This window comes from Triplophysa dalaica, chromosome 13 (assembly GCF_015846415.1).
Source record: "Triplophysa dalaica isolate WHDGS20190420 chromosome 13, ASM1584641v1, whole genome shotgun sequence".
Classification (NCBI taxonomy): Eukaryota; Metazoa; Chordata; class Actinopteri; order Cypriniformes; family Nemacheilidae; genus Triplophysa; species Triplophysa dalaica.
In genome coordinates this window covers 14,338,545-14,362,575 of record NC_079554.1, presented here as the reverse complement: position 1 = coordinate 14,362,575, position 24,031 = coordinate 14,338,545, and the positions used below count along the sequence as shown (strand labels likewise).

General features: G+C 37.5%; 1 protein-coding gene across 1 annotated transcript; it reads left to right on the top strand.

Moving 5' to 3' along the window:
* Positions 1–10,785: 10,785 nt before the first annotated feature.
* rnf144ab (ring finger protein 144ab) lies at positions 10,786–22,928 on the top strand. The gene is made up of 8 exons (XM_056765228.1): positions 10,786–11,063; positions 16,875–17,028; positions 17,108–17,212; positions 17,356–17,416; positions 17,691–17,901; positions 19,256–19,403; positions 20,730–20,819; positions 21,373–22,928. The coding sequence occupies exons 2-8, from the start codon at positions 16,894–16,896 to the stop codon at positions 21,502–21,504; spliced, it is 882 nt and encodes a 293-aa protein (XP_056621206.1). The 5' UTR covers positions 10,786–11,063; positions 16,875–16,893; the 3' UTR covers positions 21,505–22,928.
* Positions 22,929–24,031: the final 1,103 nt, after the last annotated feature.

Below are 24,031 nucleotides of genomic sequence, written 5' to 3'. Positions count from 1 at the left end.
TTCATCATATAGACGTGAACTCCATAGAAATTCACTTTAGGTCTCCATTTGAATGATTTTCAGAGTGGCACCACTCTGCTGTTGTCTGAGGAGAAGTGTGGGGAAACAGGCACTACAGTTATTCAACGCATATTCTCTCCTCTTTAGGGATGCACGCACGCAATGTCTGTTTTTGCCTCTGCGGTAATTCTATGCGACGTTGTGAAACCGATGGCCTGAATGATTGTTGTCATGAACCAAGAGATTGTGGATGCTTTCCACATGTGTGTGAATGTGTGCATGTGTGTAGACTTGGTTTTTATATGTTAGTGGGGACCTTAACCTGAATGCACACCAACTCATGGGGACCCGTGTCACTGTGGGGACCAAAATTGAGGTCCCCACGGGCACAAAAGCTTATAAATTGTACAGAACGGTAATTTTTTTAATCTAAAAATGCAAAAAAACTTTTCTACGATGTTTAGGGGTTGGGTAAGGACATAAAATATACAGTTTGTACAGTATACAACTCATTACGCGTTTGGACTGTCCCCACGGAGATGATGTGTGTGTGCGTGTATGCGTGCAAACTCATACACAAAGAAAGTGGGGTTTAGTGCTTAATGCCGCTTACCACTGCTATGGGCATGCCAAGTGATACTCCATCACGCAATAAACATGCCCCAGGTTACAAACCTACACAGGCCCGTCAACGGATAATGTAGGTTAACTGTCACATATCGTAAGTAAAAGTTTGATTCACTCCCCTCTGACATTTTAGGTACGGGATTTGGATGAGTGAGTTTTGTTTGGAGGTCAGCTGCATGCAGTTGGTTCGAAGGTTAATTTATGGGAAATGCTCCCGTGTAGTCTTGCTGATATACAGTACGTCATGTACATGGACATTTCATCTCCTCTTCCTCTAGGCAATAAGGGGTCGGGAGTGATGTCATATAGTGGGTGGCGTCTGTTTTTCAGCACGTGCCAGGCATCTGTTGAAGGGCAGGAGGTCTGTCCAGCCTTCTCTCTGCTTCTCAAGCTGGAGCTGCCAAGCAGAGGAATAGAAACCCAGGTGGCTGTCTTCGATCTACTGGGCCTCTGTCTCTCCTTCTATCTCAGTCTGGCCTATTCGGTTTCTTTCTCTTTTTTATGTGGGCCCTCTGTGGGTTTAAGTTTTTAAGTTCCAGTAATATGTTAAGGATTAGCCATTTTATTTGATTTATCTTTTATTTGTATGTCTAAAGCATATTAGAGTTTACGGAGACCAGAGTAATTATTTTTGTTTTCAGTGTTTTTGTAGTTTTATTAATAGTTTGAATTAGATCTTTTTATAAAAAAAATGTAAGGCACATTTTGGTTTTTGTTAGGTCATTTTATAATTTGTTTATTTGGATTGAATCATTTTAGGGCCTCAAAAAGTATATATATTATATTATTTGAATTCAATAAACAGAAATGTTTTAACAATGTTTTAGTAATAGCAAACTATAATTACCTATAATGTAATCTATAGGCTACTTTAAAGATCCAGTAAAATCAAAACAAAAGTTTTTTCCTTTTATTAAAAATTAGTGAGCCTTAAGGACGTCAATGAACTGATATACTATTAATTATTTGCATTTAGGAGATATAACCGTTCAAAAGCGTTTCCAAGTGATATGTTCAAAACCGTTCAGAGCGCTAACACATGTGCTTTGGATGACATCAAGACAAGCAATATGGCGGAAAACGCAACTACGTCTGTAATGCAATATCCCACCAAAACCATACACTAACTACAATAAAAATCACCTTAATGCCTTGTTCATAAATACGAATTAAATGGAGAAGACAGAAACATAGATAGAACAACATATGCTGTATGAAATGTTGTACTTCTTTGGGAGATGAAGCTTGATCGCGAACAGCTTGTACTGATCCACTCTTGAGAATCTTTTTTTTTTTGGTTAAACCCATGCTGTACTGACAGGCCACCGTGTCCGGGAGCTTAGATTTTTCAACCTTTCCAGCTACCGGGAGTTAGAGTTAGAGACCCAACAGCCTGTTTTGTGTCACTGTTGTGGTATAAAGGAGATTACAAAAAAATAATTGATGGATTTGTATAATAACAGGGTGTTTAAGCACACACGCTGTCGACTCAATTTCTGGTAGATAAACATTAAAAAGTTCATTTTCTGGGATTGCGGCCCTTTAAAGTCTTAATTTCGCATTAACCGGAGCACACTGACGTGCTACCCCACGCTATGGCACGATAGGGCACGATAGCACAGAGGCAGAGCTGGTCACATGCGCCATGTTACGTCAACATATCAAATAATGCTGTGCATTCCAAGGGATTGCAGTGGGTCTTTAAATGGAGCATTTTTTGGTTCTTGTAAATGCATAATATTACATGTTATTCTGAATTCTTCTTTTGAAATGCAGGGAAGAAAGTCATAAATGTTTGAAATTACAGGAAATAACAAAAAAACAAGTGTACTTTGCTATTTCGTGCATGAAGCTTATGCTGGATTTCACTCTTTGAAATGTTCCTGTCGTCCACAGCAAATCAGATATCAGTCTTTAGTTTAAACTTTAATTTATTACTCTAAACCCAAAGCACTTCACACTGACAGAAATGCTCTTGATAGCGTACAGTCTTTTCTTCACTCCTTTTCTGTCTGTTCCGCATTTGTATCAAGTTGCTGAGTTGAATGGGTCAAGCCCTGAAGTGACTACTTTGTATAGAGAGAGATAGAGAGAGACAGAAGAGGGAGTCGAGGTTGAGCTCCACTCCCCTCCCTGACTCCACAATCACAGAAACAGGATCTCGCCCAGCCCTATATGAGCTTTGAAGAGATGACTGCTGTTGTAAATGGCAGTCGTGGCCGGGGGCTGTACGTGAATAATTGAATAGAAGAAACTCCACAATGCCACATTTCCGTTTCTTAAGAGCTCAGTGGGACGTCTCAGTTACCGGTTATGTGTGGAGAAAATGGAGCTTGTATTAGTCGATGCCTTGGTTTTGTGCAGTGCTGATGGCTAGAGGCCAGGTAACAAAGTCAAAGTGAGGTAGTCCCGTGAAAAAGTTTGGCCAGCCTTTATATGTGTGTTATTCAGGGTTCTAGCCTAAGCCCCAGGCTGGACCGTGGACAAGTCATTGTGTGAGACGAATGACATTGATCTTTCAGAGATGTTTCAGCATTCCTTTCCTTACTTACCTTCTCATTATCTGACTCGTTCGCTTTCAATTACTTCTGACTATAAGCCGGACAACAGAGCATGCACACAGTCGCATATCCAATGACACTAGGATTATTATAATAAAGATATCACAACCAACAAGAAAGGTTTGTGATTTGCTTGTTCTTAAAACAAATCCTATGAAAACTACGAAAAGCAAATACAGTAAACGCATAAATACATAAAGATTTTCAAATGAAAAGTTGACATAAATTGTATTACATTACTTTTACAAGTGTTTGAGACTTTTGGACTCCCCATCATTGGAGAACCAAATAACCATATTCAGTTTCACTTGATGCCTCGACAGTCAATATGTAGAAGATTTTAGATGGTGTCATAGTTTTTCTCTGTTTTGGACAGAACCTGGCTGTTCCTGTGTGCACTTTTGAGTTTTAATAGCAGTTGGTCGGATAGAAACTTGAAAAGTGATGGATGTGTGCAATGGACCTGTAATATGCAGGAAGCTTGAAGCATTTTGACTGACAGATCTTTCAAGGCATTAGTAACAGAGCAACAGTTCAGTGGTGCTTGGTCCTTATGTAATACAGGGACACGGAGACTTGTGACATCTCAACCGCTAGAGGATTAAGATCTATATGTAGAGAGTATATTAACTTGGCCGACGGGCTAATGAATTTCATGGTATGTTGATTTTATGTTGGATTAAAGTGTATTAAATTTAATAGTTCACATTATGAAAAATGTCATGTTTTATTGGTTTAAAATTCCCCTTTAATGTCAAAAGCATTGTTAAAGTGTTTATACATTGTCTTAAAGTCCCAGTGAAATAAAAAATGCAGCATTTATAGTAATAGTTTATCAATGTGGGTCATTTTCTTTTTTAGATTCATGTGCCCTCATAATCTTCAGTTAAAATCTGAAAATGCACTTCCCCCCTGAAAAGGTGGCCCACTTACCCACTAAATGAGGTAAATAAGACTGCTTGGGCGGAGCATCCGTTAACTCCTCCCCCTCACCTGGCAGTCTGCTGCCAGCTTCATTTCAAAATCAATGCAACAGTTGTTTTTACACATCCAATCAATTCACAGTGAAAATGAAAGCTACGACCACTCATTTCCTTCTTTGAAATTCCTTTTAATTCGGTAATGTGTCAGAATACGGAAGTAGAAACGATCGCAACATCTGGTTCACGGGGACTTTAAATACAGACGTAATGGAAACTGGCAGTGATAGAAGCAGTCTCATGATTCATGAGAAGGTGACCTCTAGTGGTGCGGAGATGAAGCAACAGGCCCAGATATACATTAGGCACTTTTATGTTAGGGACATCATTTTTTTTTAAAGTTTAGTGTGTCACGCTATTAAAAAAAACTAACCACTTAATAAATTAACTGTTAAGTTCATTCAGGAACAGAGAAAAGACATGTAGCAGCCATCATTTTAATGAACTGTTTTTCCATTCTCTCTTATAACTTACATAAAGCAGAGAGAGACCTAATATGACCTGTCCTGATGCTCATCCCCATCTATTCACAAAGTGGTTCGTGAGTCTGCGATGCGAAGCAAAGCGACAATGGGATCAGTCCGCATTTGCATTATGAGCACACAATGCATGACACAAGCTTGCCCAGAGAGATATTTCTGTTCGGAAAATCTCCGGCTTCAGAAGGATCTGTCTGCAGTTCTCAGCATCACTCCACTGATTCTGTCTCTTGCTTATTAACAAACCAGCCTGTCACTTTATAAACCCAGTTTGGGCCTTACACGCATACGCACACTGAGATGCACTCAGACAAGGGGCTTGCCTGTTCAATTTAACTGAAACTTTCACCATACATGTCATTTCTATCACAAAGATAGTTGCATATGTGCATGTTATTATCATATGCACCAACCAAGGTAAATGCAAATAAACATTGCTAATCAGCCATGCAGAATTTAGGACATGTGGCGTGGTTATGCTTCAGTTGACTCTGAAGGTCTTGGATCAGACATATGCTTCTAATATGTACATGAAGACTGTATAACTTATAATTTTATGGTCCTTTAATATTTTATTCACAAGAAGATCAGGTTTTTAGCACTGCAGTTCCTGCAAACAAATGTGTTATTGTTTACTTGTTTGCATGTTTTGATTAATTTTGTGGTTTATATCACCAGAGGGGCTATTAAGTAGATGAGAGATCATTTTACTTTTCCAGGGATGATATTACCCGTGATGCTTCTGTACTTTTTCATTTTTCTCTGTAGATTTTGTACATATTGGTTACATTATGTGATCAGCCATATTTCTCTGATAAACATAATGTAACCTAATATGACTCAAGTGCTAAACCATAAAAAATGCATTTTCTATATTTTATTGTTTATTTGATAAATTGGACAAAGGACAGTGCTGGTTCATTAATCGACTCAAAGTTTTCAGAACTCACAGAAGTAGATTTTTGCCTGCAACCTTATACATAATTATTTCTGTCAAGAGAACTGAATTTGTGAACAAAAAGGGGGGAAATTATATTTGATGTAATATGAAAAATTATGTTAGAATTCATATTGTAAAGAGAATTTACCTTATAGGGATTGGGCCAAGTTTTTTGTTTAGACCAAATCTTCACTTTGAAAATATTTATTTTATTTTATTTATTTGATGAAGATGAAGGTTATACGTGCCTCTACATACATACATATACTTTTTCTATTTGGATGAACTATCCCTTTAAGTCATTTCCCTTACACGTCTTTAAAGTTTTCTGATAGGTCCAGATTCTGAATAGGTCCAAGGACCATAGGGACCAATATAGACTTCTTACACAACCTCTCCACACTGTGGGGAGAACTGGGCTTTGGCCTACAGCTGTTAATGGAATCAATTCCACCTCAAGTGATGGACACAGTCCGGTTGCCTTCCGCTGGGAGAAGATGTGCAGCTGGGCTGAGGAAAGAAGTGTTATAGCTTGTAACAAATCTGCACATGCATGTCCTCTCATTTCCCCCCCTGGAGTCTGTCGGCCCTGTTCATCTAGTAAATAACAAGGCTAGAAAACACTGGACTTTCCTGCTGTGTCTGCAACAGCATCTGGTTATGCCATTAATTATTCTGAGAAATCAAAGCTTGGGGCTTTGGGTATACACTGAGAACCGTAGCCGAGGAGTGAAGTCATGCAACTGCCTAAACTAAAATGAAACTCTGATTATGACATCTACGATGCCATATAATCTAACCAATGTGAACTTGGAATAAGTAAAAAGCACATCTAAACAAAGACCAGTTTTAGGTGATTGGAAGAGGAAATGACAGAGGGGTCATATGGACATTGTCTGGCTGACAACGGTGCCCCCACCCTCACCCTTGACCTGAGGGGTTCATTTGTTTGGCCCAGGTGGAGAGAGGGGAGATGTATGGTTACTGGACAGGAAAAAGCAGAGGGGTCTTGGGATTGAATGGCCTGCGGTGGTCCGGTGTCAGGCTGGGTGATGGATAACGGATCCAAGCTGCCGGTCTCTGCTTTCTGCAGTCCTGTAATCAGGACTCTTCGGGTGAAAAAAGATTCAGGACTTAGTTTCTTAGGTTGAAGTTTGCAGCTATTAAACTGTTAGATGTTTCACCTGGATAGAAATAAGATTAAATAGTAACTACTATTTCTCTGGAGAAGTTATCTCCCATCTTCTGAAGAGTACAAACCTTTTATTATATTATGTTCAGTTTTGGCTGCATTCAAAGCTTTAAATGTTGTTAGTTTTATTGTTCAAAACCTGTGCGACATTTCTGAAAATAGTGTGTTTCCATCTTTTCCAATATCCATATCATAAATAGGTCACACATGTCTTTGTTGTCTTTCCTGTAATCCAGTTAGTGTTAGAAAGGTTCGGTGGACTGCATTGAGAATGGCCTTTGCACACACAACTCCAGAGGTTAAAGCAGGAGCACAGAAGACAGCTAGATGGATCAGCGTCTCTGGTTAGCTGAACCATGAAGATTTAATCAAGATTTTAAAAGAGATGTATTGATTGGACATAATGAAATTGTAATGGGCATGTGGGGGCCTAACAAAACAAAGGGGTCAGGAGGAATGACGTGAAGGTTGTGCATCTCGTAACCCGTATCTAACCCTCTTCCATCTTCTTTGAGGATATTATTGCAGAGTTGGGATAAATGAGAGATTTAAACATGCAAAACACAAGATTGAACATTAATTCTTTAAAAGCGCCTGAAGGTATCAAACAGCAATTTCAGAATTGTTGATATACTTGAGGAAAACACTTATGCTGAAAAATGACAGCGTCTTGAGTTTAAATCCACATAATGAGACATAATGTTGAAAGAATTCTGCACAAATTCACACTGATGCCGTTAACATCGGTTCAAACAAACTGATTTTTAAGTGGATTTTAAGATAGATTATTAAATGCAAAAATGGCACACCTACTTAATTTGACATCAAATTAACATATTCAAATTAAAAAATGTATCCAAAAGTGAGCTTTAAATAGTGCAAAATTTGTTTAAATTTGTTGTTTTGGATCAATCCTAAAAATTTTACAATTTTATTTCCATTTCCAGAACATATTATTTCCATTTTTTTCTCATTTTAATTGGGATTAAGACATTAATTTAGTATTCTTGTGACATAAGCATGACTGCTTTTATTGCAGATTTACATTTACTATAGTAAATGCAAAAATGCATACAATGTATAATCCTAGAAACACACAACAGAAGAAAAGGTTGATATGTGACTATAATCCTTATACAGACAGATTGCAGTAAAAAAATAACCTTTAACAAGACGCACCATCCATTTTGGAATTTCCGAACTGCAATTATTCCATTCCTGGTGTAAGGAAGTTGCCATAGTGACTTGGCCTTGGGCTGAGTGCAAAGGTAAACACCAAACCACAAGGCAATATCTGACCCGCTGCGCTCTACAACATTTTTCACCAAGAAGGCAGCATGCTAGATATCTTTTATGTCTCACTGCACTCAATTTATCCACTGTTGTCTTGCAACAAGGTCTGTAAGCCTTGCGGCATAAGCAGTTAATGCAGAATTAGGGATTCATTTGATTTTGAAAAATGTCGTAATGAAAACTTTATAAAATAGGTATTTTTCATGTTAGCTTGCTACTGTTTTGTGTAATGCAAGTATTACAATAAAGTCCGTTCTTCAGAGTATCATGATGTGATGTGTTGATTAATATTGTGTACATAAAATACTTTTGTATGAATTTTAATTCACATAATGGAGCTTTTTTTATTTCTGTCATACCTAGCCTGGTAAAGTCATAAACCACATCGATTTGAAATGACTACTGATTTGTCAAATAATTTTGTGGCGGCTTTGAAAAGTTCTAAAAATCAAAGCCCAAATATTACAGTGATCTTATTTACAATATGTAGCTATTTTACATGTTTTTCAAAATTTGTATTATTGTGCACAAATCCTACAATGTAGCCAGTGAATTATTTTTTTGCAATCTCAAAATTACTATTTGACTTAAAGACAAATAAACAAGTCATATCACATCAAATTTAAGATGAACTGCATATGAGGCAATAAATGGGATTATTGCATCAACAAGCTTGTCAAAATGTCTGGAATTGATAATTATTCAGGACATCGCCAGTCTTGCATGCTTTCAAAATATTTTTGGACATTATTTCCATGCATCAAATTAGAATCTAGATTACAATGCAGGCTTCTAAAAACACCAATATGCTGCTATATGTCCTGGCATGTTCTCCAGTCTGTCTGCCTGTGAGCAGATGAAAGTAGACAAGTGCTGTTTTATAGGCTGCATAAATGGAATCTTTTATGAAGTTCCTTATGCATCACAGTGAAGCCTCACACTGACATCTAGCGGTGAAGTTTAATACTCAATTCAATTCAAGTGTATTTATATAGCGCTTTTCACAATGTGTATTGTTTCAAAGCAGCTTTACAGGGGCAAACAGGAAAAACAGAAAAGTTCAAACACAGCACAGTGCATGGTATTTATACAACGAGTAAGATCGTTCTAATAAATAATATCTTATTTCTAATTAAATAAATAAATGAATGAATGCAGTCTCCCGGTGAGCAGGCCAACATACCCTGCTGTGGCGAGGAACCCAAACTCCAATGATTGATTAATGGAGAAAAAAACCTCGGGAGAAACCAGGCTCAACCGGGAGGGCCAGATCCCCTCTGACGTGTCATAGCTGCACTCAAACTGGTGACATGTGATTTTAGTTTAGCATTTAATACCAAATATTGTAACTTCAGCATTAATAAGACAAATAGTCCGTCTTTGCTCTTGGTTGGGGATATAGTGGTCTGAGCTGGGACGGTCCGATGGACATATTTCTCTAATACTGTCGTTCCAAACTCTGACGCACCAAATGACTTACTTCAGGGGTGGCCAATGTCAGTCCTGGAGGGCCACAGTCCTGCAGAGTTTAGCTCCAACTTGGTTTAACAAACCTGTTTTGAAGTTTCTAGTATGTTTTCTGAGACCTTGATTGGCTGTTCAGGTGTGTTTGATTAGAGTTGAAGCGAAACTTTGCAGGACTGTGGCCCTCCAGGACTGACTTTGGACACCCCTGTACATGTAAGAGACATCTGCAGAGTTTGGGGAGAGTGTTTCAGATAAGCTGTGTGACACTTGATATCTATATAAATTATGTAATCGTCTGTGAATGTAGAGAGGTTGACACAAAATTTAACCAAACATGCAGATATCTGTACAGTTGTAACATTTTGTTTACATTTGTATGCACATGACATTGGATACATATTTTCTAGCCTATTTCATATTGATTTTATAACATATTTTTGGTATGTCATTTTATAAGACCTGGATCAAACCAAAAATTAATCATGTTAGTAACTCTTAAAAACAAATGTTTACAAAAATTAAAAGAAATAACCACACCGTGTGAGTGTGCACTATAGACATACATTTTTTATCCATATAAGACTATACCCTGATAGCACACATACATCTTGCTTACGTCTATTTGACGTCTGCATTTATATCTTACAGACATCTACAATACATAGTTTGCTCATCTGCAGTACGTCTCAGAGATGTCTGCTGTCAGACGTCATATAGACATCTAGAAGACGTCTGTAAGATGTTTATGATTTAGAATGGATGTAAAGCTGCTCTTTCTAAGATGTTTAGCAGATGTTTTTACACAGCAGATCTCCAGATCTTTAACAGACATATAACAGACGTTCAGACGTCTCCGAGACATATTGCAGATGAGCAAACTATGTATTGCAGGTATCTTGCAGATGTAAATGCAGACGTCAAATAGACGTGAGCCAGATGGCTTGTGCTATCTGGGTACTATTTATCCTGCATTGTGTATCATATAGGCATTCGTTGAAAGTGGAAGTACTATCAAAGGTATACAAGTAAGCAAATTAAATAAACATGATTAATTCACAATTAATTGGTCAACTGCGGTCAAAGCACGTGAACGGTCACTGCCTCTTTATGAACAGCAGATGGCAGTATACTTCCATTTTCTCTTCTCTGCTATAAAAAATGCAATAAGAGTGTCAGCATTAATGTATATTCCCGTGTCCCGTAAAGTCTGCAGAGGGCGTCAGCGAGTCGTCTGATCTCAGTACACCACATCGGCGTTGTCTCAAGAGTCGCTCGCCTTCCAGCGCAGTCAAATGGCGCCGCTCCAGAGAGTCAGAACAGGCAGTCCGATCAGCTGATTTTCATTAGAAGACAAAAACCTCTTCTTTTGGGATTTCGTGTATTATTGGTCTTGATGCGACGTCTCTGTGAGCTGTGATTTCTTAATATAGCTGCGACAAATGCTGCCTTATAACGCTGTGCATATTTATTCATGAAGCTGATATCCTTCTAGTACCGGATCGACAACTGATATTTAAACCCAAGGTAAGCATAGTGTTATATGACGTATAACAAGATCTTACTTTAAATCATTATTTTGGCACGTCATTCTCAGCCGTGATTTATTTCCCGTGCATGAAACGTTGCATGTTGTATTATGAAATGTAACATATGTTGACATTGTGCAGATGTATCTTTGTGTGGTATGCATTGCACTGGAGGCCTTTGACAAATCTCATACTGTGGTTTATGAGATTCACATAATCCGGGGAAACTCCATCAACGTTACACCTCATGTGTCATTTATGAACACTGACGATACAAGTTCTCCTAAGGTTACCCTCGGTCGCTTTAATGTACTTTGTTCATATTACAAGATGCAGCTGTCAGTCATGTGAATAGAAAAAATATGCTCTTTGTACATCAGTGGACTGCTGCTGGACTGCTCAGAAATACCTCAAAACATTACCTTTTCTAGTTAGTGAGTGTTTGTGGAAGTCGCTTTAATGGTTGTTTAGAAAATCATCTGCATGATGGTTTATTTAGTGGAGAATTTCTGTTGTGTAGTTTAGGTGCATTGGTTTTTAGTTCATTTGTAATTTGGGATCTGTTTGAAATAAGATCTGAACTGCTACTTTAATGACACTTCATACTGTAACACACAAGCATGCCAAATACGTGAATTGTTCAACCCCAGCTAATATATAGTAAATACTATAATCCAACCAGTACAAGAAAGCTTTTCTATTTTTCCTCCTTTTATAATAGGTTTTACGGATCTTTTAATGAGCATGTCCTCTAATGACAAATGTTCAAACAAACACTTCCAAACTTATTTCTTCAAAGTCTGAAGAGGGGCACAAGGCCGTCTGTGTGTTCATGCATATACACTTGCAAAGTGTTTCGGCTTAGTTTGACTCCACTGGTGGCCAGTTTCGTTGTTGGTCTGTAGCCAATCTGGAAGGGACCCAGTGTTTGATGTAGTCGTTGCGTCATGCCTGACATTTCGATTGGAGGCCGGTGGTAGGAGTTCCTCGACAACTATAGATGGATTATGTGACGATTGATGCCTGTAACCCAAATTGGGATGTGCAGACATAAAGGAGAAGAGAGGGGAAGCTGATCAAGCCTGGTGTGATGTTAAAGAATCTGGCTGAGCATGAAAGAGGGACATTAGTGTTTGCCGTAGTACAGCTGGTCAGATCTGAATGTCTCTTTCAAGAATTCACGTCGACTTCCTGTGTCCGGAACACACTGTGCTAGCCAGCTTCCAGTCTTCCTGGTCTACACCACACACGGTAGTTTATTACGTCAAATACGACGAAAATATAACGTCAAAGTTTTGCACTTTGACCTTTATGATTTGTTATCCTGGATGAGGGATCCGTTTTGTAGCTTTTTAGACTAGTGAGGGCGAAAGGTTCTTTGAGGTGACCTAATGCATTCCGATGCCCAGCAGCTTTATTTCCAGTTAGACGAGAAGAGCCGTTTGACTGACATGTAAAAGTACCAATCACAGGTTATCAGAGCTTTACTATAACACAAAATAGAGTTTGAATGGAATCACAGAAAAATAAACTAGTGTCAGTAGATCTGTGAATGAATTACTAGAAAGAAAGTAGGTTAATCTTCTACAGGCTCATAAGGCCAATGATTACAATTTGACCTAACGCAAACTAGTTTAAAAAAGGATCATATTATGTTTTGATATTTTGAAGGATTTAAAAAAGATTGACAACAAAGAATTCACCAACACACTTCTTCAATGCACATGGGTATTTTATAAAATGAGCAATTATGCGTGTGATTTCTGAACTGTTACAAATCTTTTGATCTCAGCTTTTCAAGTAATCTGTTAAATCGTCTTTAGATCATGTTGTCTAACTGAAATGGGACAAACCCTCTAGAGATGAATCTCTTTAATACATTCTACAATACGCTTCGTAAAATTTATTAAAAGGACAATTTCTAAGAGCACAGATGTCTTTCATTTGATGTTATGAAACACATCATGTCTTCATATTATTTGTCTTGTCTTATTCAAAACTAATTAATGTTATTGATTCAATAACTTTTCAAAAGTTTGATATTTACGTTTTTTTTTCTTGGACTTTTAGTTTAGAAAAATAGTGAATTGTGCAGTATTTTTCTATCTTAAAGGTATAAAAATTCTGTCATCATTTACTGACTCTTAGGTTGTTCCTAAAACTGTATAAATTTATTTTTCTGATGAACACCGAGAAAGAAGAGATCTCACCCCCCATTTACTGCCATAGTAGAGAAGATTAATACTATGAGAGTCAATGGGGGATGAGATCTGTTTGTTCAGTGACATTCTTCCAGATATATTCCTTTGTGTTTAGCAGAACAAAGAAATGTATACCGGTAAGAAATCTAAGGGTAAGTAAATTATGACAAAAAACGATCCATTTAAAGGCATTTTTCACCCTAAAATAAAAAGGTTTTATCATTTATTCACCCCCATGTCATTCAAATCTGTATATGAACTGGAAAGATATTTTAAGGAACGTGTTTGGTAAAAAGATCTGCTTAAAAGTTCTGCTGAAGAGAGAAAGTCATACAGGTTTGAAATGATATAAAGGTGAGTAAATGATGAAATAATGTTTATTTTTGGGTGAGCTATTGTGTTGATATTTGTTTACCTTCCGAAATTCTTTAGCCGACCTGAAAGTACATTTTAGAGCGTCATGCATATGCCAACAGCAGGAAGGGTTGCCGTTTCCTTGGGCCGAGATCACTTCCTGTGCTTGGCAGGAATACACGTCTTCCTCTGCCCTGCACACTCCAGAACTCTTGCAGGGATTTTGTACGATCAAGCTGGTCTGGGATTTTTGCAGAATTAGCATTTAATTTCCCTTAAGGGAATTTAGTCTTAAATTCTCCCAAACAAGCAAAACATTTTTTTAACAAATTAACATGGCAAGTGTAATGACTGAATATAATAATATTCATTACTATTATGATATTTATTAGGATATTAATATAAACATATTTTTAACAGGTTATTGTTTTATGAAACGCCTTCGCTTTGGGTTTTCAGGAACGTGACCAGCGCATTCTTTTTACTTTGTATTGTAATCCAATTAAGCAATTAGGTTGATCCATTTTGCCACTGTGGTATAATTGCTGACACACATTTGAAGATCTGCCAAAGACCTGTGTGTTGTGTACTTTGCGCAGGCATTATTGAGAATGCTGGTGTAAATAGAATGGTAGAACCATGAGGTAACAATATTTATCATGTTTACACATGATGCTAAAGAGATAGTTAAAAAAAAGAATAATAATAATTGATTCACCTTCATGTCCTTCCATATCAGTCGAATCTCTTTCTTGTGTGGAAAAGAAGTTATTGTGAAGAAGCAACCAAACAATATTGGCCACAATTGACTTCCGTTGTATGGACAAAAAAAAGACATTTCTCAGAATATTCTTTTGTGCTCCACAGAGGAATGAGTCATATGCAGGTTTGTTTTGGGGTGAATGTTCCCTTTAAAATGAGAATACTTGACCAGCACTGAATGTATTTTGTGATTCAAACAGAAAAGATTTTGGACACCGTTTACACTAATATTTATTGCTCATCACTTCACTTGTTACTGTATCGAAGCTAAGCCAAAATCTGAATACCTGGTATAAACAAAGTCTTTGAAATGTGTTTATTTTGTTTATTTATGTAAGAGGCAGCATATGATTTTATATTTCTCCCAAAGCCCCTGATTTCAGCCAAGCCATCTCTACTCGGCACGGTACAGACAGTTGGAGTGACAGTTGTGTAGGCTAGTGAATGGAGAACGGCTTCATTTATCTTTAGCCTAGATAGATTAAAAATAGATCTTACATAAGACCTTCATATCATTTGTTATATAATTTTTTTATACTTGCACCACAAGCTCAAATGAAGCACTGCGTCTCCTGACCACCATCACTTTTGGCAAAATTGAGCGAAACCGGTTTCCCAATTAAATTAAACTGCAAGCACTTCAGAATGTGCTCGCGCTTCAAAATATTTGCTAAAGTGCTAGCCTCCGTCAGCAGATACAGATGTTCAATTACAGTGCAAGGCTGTTGCACACTTACATGGTCCTTTGTTCTGTAATGCAATGCATGACCCAGGGCTATTTCCCTTTCTGACCAATTTGTGCGTCAGTAGTTTTGGTCTACATGAATGCATAATGAAGGTTTATGTTCCAAATCTGTATAAATGTCTTTGTTCTGATCTGATGAACATAGAGAAAGATATTTGGAAGAATGCTTGTATGCAAATGGTTCTTGGCCACCATTGACTACCATAGTAGGAAAAATATCAATGGTGGTCAAAAGTGCCCAAGAACTGTTTACTTTCCTACATTCTTAAAATATCTTCTTTGTGTTCAACAGGGCAAAAAAATGTATAAAGCAAGTTGTCCTGCTATGGTAGTCAATTGTGGCCAAGAACTGTTTGGTTACAAGCATTCTTCCATTTGGAAGAACTTGAGGGTGAGTTTAATAAAGACAGAATTTTCATTTTTATATGAACTGTTCTTTTAACTTTAGATAAATGAGTAAATATGAATCTTGTTACACTGCTTTTTTTTCTTTATGCGGACTGAAACTGTGAATTAGTCTCAGTATTACTGCTATAGGACACAATATAAGACTCAGTGTTTTGCATATGTTTGAGACTGTCTGGGTGAATTTGTGTGGGTGTGCTGACTGAGGTGAGAGAGACACACACACACACACACACAGCACAGCCCACTGAGATGCTGGTCCTGTTTGGACTATCGAGTCTTTCCACCGCTTACACAATAAGAGACTGCAGACGCAAGCACACAGTCTCCATCTGTCTCCACCCACACATTTATCTGCTGTGGAGAAATGTACCAGACCCGATTTATATAGCTCAGGTTGTATAGCTCAGGTTGGCACGAAGTGCACAGTAAGTTGGTAGTATAAGACCACATTTTGTATCACTAAAACATTTTAAGCAACGTTTAAAGGTGTTTGAATGTGTGTGTTACAGTAACCTACGTGTTTGTTTGTGTTGATGAGCTGGGTTTGTTATTGCTGGCTGCTTGTCCTCTCTTAGGGAGTATGTACTGTATTTGGCTTTCCTGTTGAGAGATGGTCATTACCTTGGGTTGCCTAGCAGCATATAATAGTGTGAGATATTGACACTGAATGATCGGGCAAGCACTTGGCAAACACTAGAGAGAATCTCTCAAAATGTTGGTTGAAAGTGGCAGCTGCTTCATTCAGTTTCAAGGTGAAACAAAACAAAATATTAATCGCGGGAAAAATGTGCAATGCCGTTTTAATTCATCAGGAATAGGTTGGGTTTAAAAACTTGGGTGTTATATAACCGAATGAAGCCTTGCAAATCCAAATCCAGCGTTATATCCCCAGTTTATATAACATTCATCACCCAAATGCAGAGAATGATCAAACACCTGAACTTCGTGAACGTATGCTCTCTCTCTCCTGCACACAAGTGAAAGTGACATCTGCGTATGCTCCTTCTCCTGCTCTACTTGCTGCCGTGTGGGTATACCGTGTGCTTTTCCAGGAGAATTGTCCAATAAGGGACTAAGAAAAGTTGTTTCGAAACAGTTTTTATGTTCGAAAAAAAAATTCCGAAACCTGTAAGATCGCTGGGGAAGTGTATCGAGCACAGAAATATTACGTAATACACCAAACTCGTTTTTGACAAGTTGACCATTTTAAGCATGAGAAGACAGCACGTTTAACATTGTAAAGAAGTCAGAATGCATGACACATCATTGCAGCTCCCCTTTAATGTAAATAAGGTCAGTGTTGATGTCTGCACTCATGCTGTCTGTCTGTGTCTCCAAGCGTCCCAGATTCGAGTACCATGAGCAGCTCCCGCTACAAACCCAGCTGTGATGTTGACCTGGTGCCCCTTCTGTCCTGTAAACTCTGCCTGGGAGAGTTTCCTGTGGAGCAGATGACCACCATCTCCCAGTGCCAGTGTGTGTTTTGTAGTCTGGTAAAGACTCTTTTATTCTGTGACAGCTCTTTATTCTGTGCTTTTCAAAGATGACTTTACCGAACTCTGTCTTTTTCAGTGTTTGAAGCATTATGTTGACCTGCTCATTAAAGAAGGCCTCGAAACGGCCATTAGCTGTCCAGATTCTGCCTGCCCGAAACAGGGACAATTACTGGAAAATGAGGTAACCTCACTTACAATACAGGCATGACACGCAAACACTGAATTTGTTTTGCGAGAGACAAGAAACAATTGTGCTTAATACATATTTTGAAGTATTACGTTTTTTTCTTCTTCTATTCCCTATACACCGTCTCTCGTCTGTAGATTGAATGTATGGTGGCTGATGAGGTCATGAAGCGTTACAAGAGACTCCAGTTTGAGCGTGGTGAGTTTTATTGTTGCATTTGCATACATGTATGTTCCAATAGTTCAATCGATAGAGCATTACATTGGGAATACAAATGTCATGGCTTCGATCCCCATGGAGCGCATATACTGAAAAAATACTGTATGGATGGATTAATGCACTGTCACTTTGAATAAAAGCATCTGCAAAAATGCATAAATGCAAATCCGTGCATACATTATATAGTGTAGACATCTGCAGAGTCTACTACACACTGTTGATACAGAATGCATCATATGCATTCTTCTTGCAGAGGTGCTTTTGGATCCTTGTCGGACCTGGTGCCCATCCTCCTCATGCCAAGCAGTGTGCCAGCTAAAGGAAGATGACGTGCAAGCGGCGCAGCCGGTGCAGTGCCCTCAGTGCAGCCTGCGTTTCTGCTCGGCCTGCAGGGCAGACTGTCACACAGGTCAGGGGTGTGCGGAGAGCCTTCCTATTACCACCTTCCTGCCTGGGGAAAATAGGTACATACTTCAAAACGTTAAAATTGTAGGTTTATACCTTAATTTTGCCTTGTGTGTTTGAAAATATCCTATAAGAAATGTATAATACATGCAATATAATATATAAAGCTTGGCCCAGTTACTTGTCATTAAGACTTGTAGTGAACATACAGCACAGTCAAGCTGGAGCTACATGAGATTATGTGCTTTTCTCTGGGGCACAGCAGTAATGAGGCAGGCAGAGAGATCTCACCTCAGATTACCTCTCCATTCTATATCACAATCAACTGAGGTGTAAATAGGGTTGGGTTTCGTTTTAATTTGAGCAATTCCAGTTCCGATTCTGCTTATTGAATCCGGCTCTTATCGATTCTCTGTTCGGATTCCAAATTTTTGGGGGGGAGAGAAAAAAATAGCAAATACTTGAAAACAGAAGTAGAAAACAGTTTTTACCTTTTATTTGTGCCACATTTAGGCTATGACCAGTAGTCTGTAACTGTTAACTGTGACAATTTGTCAAATAATGAAATAAACAACACTTCCGTTAAGGAATAATCAGAAGCGATTACAAACCCAAACTATTTAAGTATAACACAAAAATACAACATAAAATATATAACATGCAAATATAATAACAATTATTTGTGAATTAATTCATTTTTTAAAGTGATTGAGTTAATCATTCAAATTAATATCATTTAAAATAAACTAGAACATGTTGTCCTGTAGCTTCCCGGATGTATTTAATTGTGATCCCTATTTAAAAAAATAAAGTGACTTAAACAAAACTGATTGTCTTTTCATATCTATCTGTATTTTTGACCTGAGTGTGAGACGATGCTAATAGCTTTAAGTTATCTGGTGCGTTCTAGCAGGAGAACTCAAGGCTGAGAGACTAAAACACGGTGCATTTCTTCAGATTAATGATGCGTTTCATCATAAAAGAGATACTTCGTCCCAGTCACAAAATATCTTTACCACATGTATTGCATGTAGCAATGCTATCATCTTTTTTCACAAAGTTTAACCAAACTTTGAACGTTCATAGTGCCGATTCCGGATGGTAATGAACTGTGCGTTTGTGTAATGAGATAAGTCTTGTTGCAGGTCCTGACACAGATACAACGGTAATATGCGCACGTTCGCGAGTGATTAATAAAGTCTTTAATAGATAAACAGAACAGAAATGTCCGCGTCCTATCAAATCCCTGGTTCTTTGAAATTTGTAACCGGTTCTAAACTGAAACCGGTTCTCGAGACCCAACCCTAGGTGTAAATTTGTTGTAATGTGCAACTTGCATTCAACTTCTACTCCTGTCTGTTAAAGAGAATATGCATGTTTTAAAAATTTGCATCATATTTCAATGTTTTTCAGTTCTAACCTGAAGAGTCAGGACGACGAGGCACCGATCAAACGCTGTCCCAAGTGTAAAGTGTACATAGAGAGAGATGAAGGCTGCGCGCAGATGATGTGCAAGAACTGTAAACACGCCTTCTGCTGGTACTGCCTGGAGTCACTTGATGTAAGTTTTCATATAACATGTTTGAAATGTTGTTGCTCAATTTTTAACCATAGATTATGTTTGGGGACAGTCTGACCCCAAAGCAACTTTGACGTCCTCTGAAGAGTATCCTATAATATATGATTCTTCTCCCATGCCCCCTGGAACTAGTTCTTGAATATTGTTTAGAAATGGAAGTTTTATTTTTATTCATATTTTTTTTATTTTTATTTGAAGCTTCTATAAGCATCTATGAAATTTGGGGTCAATATAACCCCAAACATTAAATCATTGCAAAATGTACACTCAACAAGAGGTTTAATTAGAAATATTAAATTCAATACAATTCAATACAATTTTACTATCCACCTTATTTTTGATCGCGGAAGTAAACAATGTGACGTACTTCCTTTTTGTCTCAAGTCTTCCACATTATTAGCTGGGCAGTGGAAAACAATGGAAGTGTTTTGCTGCAGGAGAATGCTCAAATCGCTTTAAAACAGCTCTGATGAATATTTTTCACATTCATGATGTATTACACAGCATAAAGTGGCCTGATATATCATATGAGGATTTATTCAATTACTTCGTATTTTCTCTCAGGGTTGGCGGGTCTTTGGTGCGCAACCATAAAAGCACTTAGACGTACCAATAACGCTACATGCACAGTGGGAAAGTCAGTGGAAATGTATACATGACAGATTACAAATTCGTGTTTTTAAAAGCAGATGTGAATACCAGTCAAAGTGGAGCAAACATGATTGTTTTTATGTCAATTAAATTAAGACGATATTAGATTGCCATTAGCTACAGTGGCTCACCGAAAGTCTAAACACAAATGGCTCAAAGATGGCGGCGCCCACATTTACGCCAAAAATAAGGTGGATACCGCTTTTCACAGTTTTCATTGTTAAAACGCAGCTTTACATACATTATTAATCAAATTACTATTATTCATTTATTATAAATACATTTTTTTTTTAAAGTCGATCGTATTAAAATACGTGGAATTATTGCAAGTTTTTCTATATGCAATGTACATAAATAAATACTATATTGGATTGTCAAAAACTGATACAATGATAAATTTGATACAAAGAGCTCAGACCGGTCTGGTCTCAGACTTTTGGATCTCACCGTATCAGCCCGGCTGAGCACTTTGAGAGATTCTGGCATGGATTTGTACAGCTTTATCACCATAATCACAAACAACACACAGCTGCACCTCTAAGGGGAAACTTCTTATTTCTTCAATACGGTTATAGATCTGTTTGAGTCTTGGGCTGGTTTACTTAGGCTGAATATAATTTATCTTAAGTGACACTAACATCTACTCCGTCTCCTCAGGATGACTTCCTACTGATTCACTATGATAAAGGACCCTGCCGGAATAAACTGGGTCACTCCAGAGCCTCCGTCATCTGGCATCGGACACAGGTGTGTGCTGTCTCTATAGACTGTAGGTCTCCGATGAATCACGTCTGGCTTGTTTAGCACTTCTTAAGATCTGGTTATTTGAGAAACAGATTTGTATAATTTATTATTCTATAATACAGCCATATTGTGCTGATAATATTTAAATGAGTATTTCACTTTAAAATTTGTCCCCATTGGCTTACCATAGTAGGAATAAAAAATGACTACGGGAAGTGAATGGGGGAAAATTTTGAATTTAACTACTCCTTTAATTTATTTCTCAAATTTGCTGATGATTATCTGTATAAGGGACATTGCAGGTGTTTTTAGTCAGTTTTATTGTATTTGGGATTTTTGGGCACATTGCAGACAGTAATGTAAACAATGAACAGCCACTAAACCATTACTGCCCCCTGGTGGATTGATCTTCATGTCCCACATTGAACCGTTAGCAGCCTCATAAAGAGCTATTTTTTTACCTCTGCAATAATCAGGAATACAAATTCATTTTAAATCCAACTTCCTCTCTTTCCTTCTTTTTCACCCTTCCTCTCTTCATACATCCCCTGCACAGGTTGTAGGGATCTTCGCTGGTTTCGGACTCCTCTTGCTGGTGGCCTCCCCCTTCCTTCTTCTGGCTACTCCCTTTGTGCTTTGCTGCAAATGCAAGTGCAAACGTGGTGACGACGACCCTCTTCCTACCTAGAGGTCCTTTCCACCTTCAGGAGATCACTTTCGGCTCAGTCCACTGAGGTTTACACCTCTGAGCTGTCTTTGTAGCTTCAGCTGGGGCGCTGATGTAAGACTCGGGTCTTCCGTATTATCTTAGCTGAAATTGAGAAGTGAGAAGCAGATCAAGACACTATGCAGGTCTGGCGTGTTTGGAGACCTTGTTTGATGCAGGACACACTGGTTGTTTTATAGGGTTTGCACATTGTTATGGCTTTCTTCAATCTTTTACACAGGTTGTCTTGTATCTTTCTGGAGCTCATTATTGACCTTTTTTTACTTTGTGTGACATTAAATGGACAGTTCACTTAAAAGCATTCTGTCTTTTACAAGTGTTTAAACTACTTTTTTTAAGTTGACTGTAAAGGTATATTTTTGCTTCTGTTAACTAACTTTTGTGTCAAATACAAAGGGAGTTAAATCACATGGAGGATAAGCAAACAAACAGAATTTTCTTATTTTACATTAATAATTTTACATTAACTGTCCCTTTAAGGCTAACTAAATGTATTTTTGATGTTGTTTATCCTGGGATACCACACACATTCTTGTAGGAATCTTTTTGGTAGCATAGTAGCATGTATTTTTTGCAAAATGTTTTAGTCAAACTGCAAATGCATGCCAGAGGCTGAGAATATTTTACTTGTTAGACAGGCAAAAACAAAACCAAGACTCCCAGACAGAAGAGCCTCTATAGATTTTACCACTTTCTTCTACCGTATAGCTTATGCTTGTTCTTCCATTTGATTCACTTTGCACCACAGATGTAGCAAACATGCCACCTGATGCCTTGTCAGAGCTTGTAGGGGTTGGGTGCTACAGAAAGATTTATTATCCTGGTTTCAGTTAATCAGTCAGCATTTCAACATGTCATAAAAAACAGGCAAATATTTTGTACCACTCTTCACATTTGAACAGTCCTGATTGATGTCATGTACAGAAAAATGTTAATATTATATGTGTTGGTTTTTGTTTATCCAAACTGTTGACCGTGACTCCAACCTGCATTACCATGTGCCTGCCAATTTAGGGCAGAGTAATCAGGTCAGTGAAGATTAACTTTCTACATTTCAGGTCAAGCTGAGAGTTGTTTTGCTATTATATATATATATTATATAATTTATTTTATTTATTTTTCGGGAGTGATGTTTCGGATTGCCAAATGTGACATGTAAACCTGTGCGTTATGTACGCACATTAATATTTGTGTGTTTAGCACATTAATATTTGGTTGATGAATGGGGAACACCTAGTTTTTGGTTGTTGTATTTCCATAATTGCGCCTTTCGTTTTTTTCATGTTTTGCACACTTTTGTAAGTGTATGAAACACTTTGTAAGCAACTGTAAGGTATATCATTTACATGTTTTCTTGTTAAATATATTATTATGCTTCAGTACAATTGGTTTTGCTTTCTTGTGCATTAAAACACATCTTTTATTAATACCTCCAACTTAACATTACATTAACATTTAGGCATTTGGCAGACGCCTTTATCCAAAGCAACTTGCATTGCTTTATCCTATACATTTTACATAGGTATTTGCAATCCCCTGGGATCGAACCCACAACCTTGCGCTCTTACCACTGAGCTACAGGAATACTTAACAGTTGCATCTCAAATCAAATTTCTTCCATAAACAAAATACTTTTATATACAATTATATAACGTACATGAACAGATAACAGAAAGGTTTGAGACTCTTACTCACTTATGTGTTCATATTTTTCCACCTTTTAGAATAATAATAAACTCATCAAAATGAAATAAAACAAATGGAACTATGGGAATTATGTTGCAATTAAAAATTCATTAAAACATGCTATATTTTATTGCATTCAGTGTAATCACCTTTCGACTAGAATTTGCAGAAATGCTCCTTGTCATTCTATCAAGCAGCTTCTTGAGGTCTCATCCTGAGATGCTTTTAAAACAACATCAAAGGAGTTATGATACATTCTTTTCTATTATTTGCTGTTCTTTCTTAATTATTCAGACAAAGTAATCAATTTTAAATAACATTTTTATTGAATAAAATCAATAAATTTTGTCATGAAAAAAACATATTTGTTAGGAAATTTATATTTTTGTCTACTAAACTAATTTCTTAGATCAAATGTTTTTTTTAATAATGAGAAACATTTCACTCAAGTGTTAAAAAGCTTTTGACCGGTAGTGTACTTGAGTTCATGGCTTAAAAATCTTCACTTTTGAAAATAAAAGGATTTAAAAAGTGCTTGTCAACACGGTATTTTATCATTTAAAAGTACAGTGTTTTTTCATTTACTGAAAAATAGCGAATTTGGACATCTGAGGTTTCGGAAGATCATCAAGCCAATGCAAACTCTCTTTGGGGGTTTTAGGGCTTTTGTTGCCCATGTTTCCTCGCCGTCCAATCTTAATAAGTTGAGTCTTAAAGGACTTTTTGAAATGTTCCCGATCAACCAAAATACTTTATCAAATGCGTTGACGTCCATCTTAAGGAGAGCGTGACAGGTTTAGCT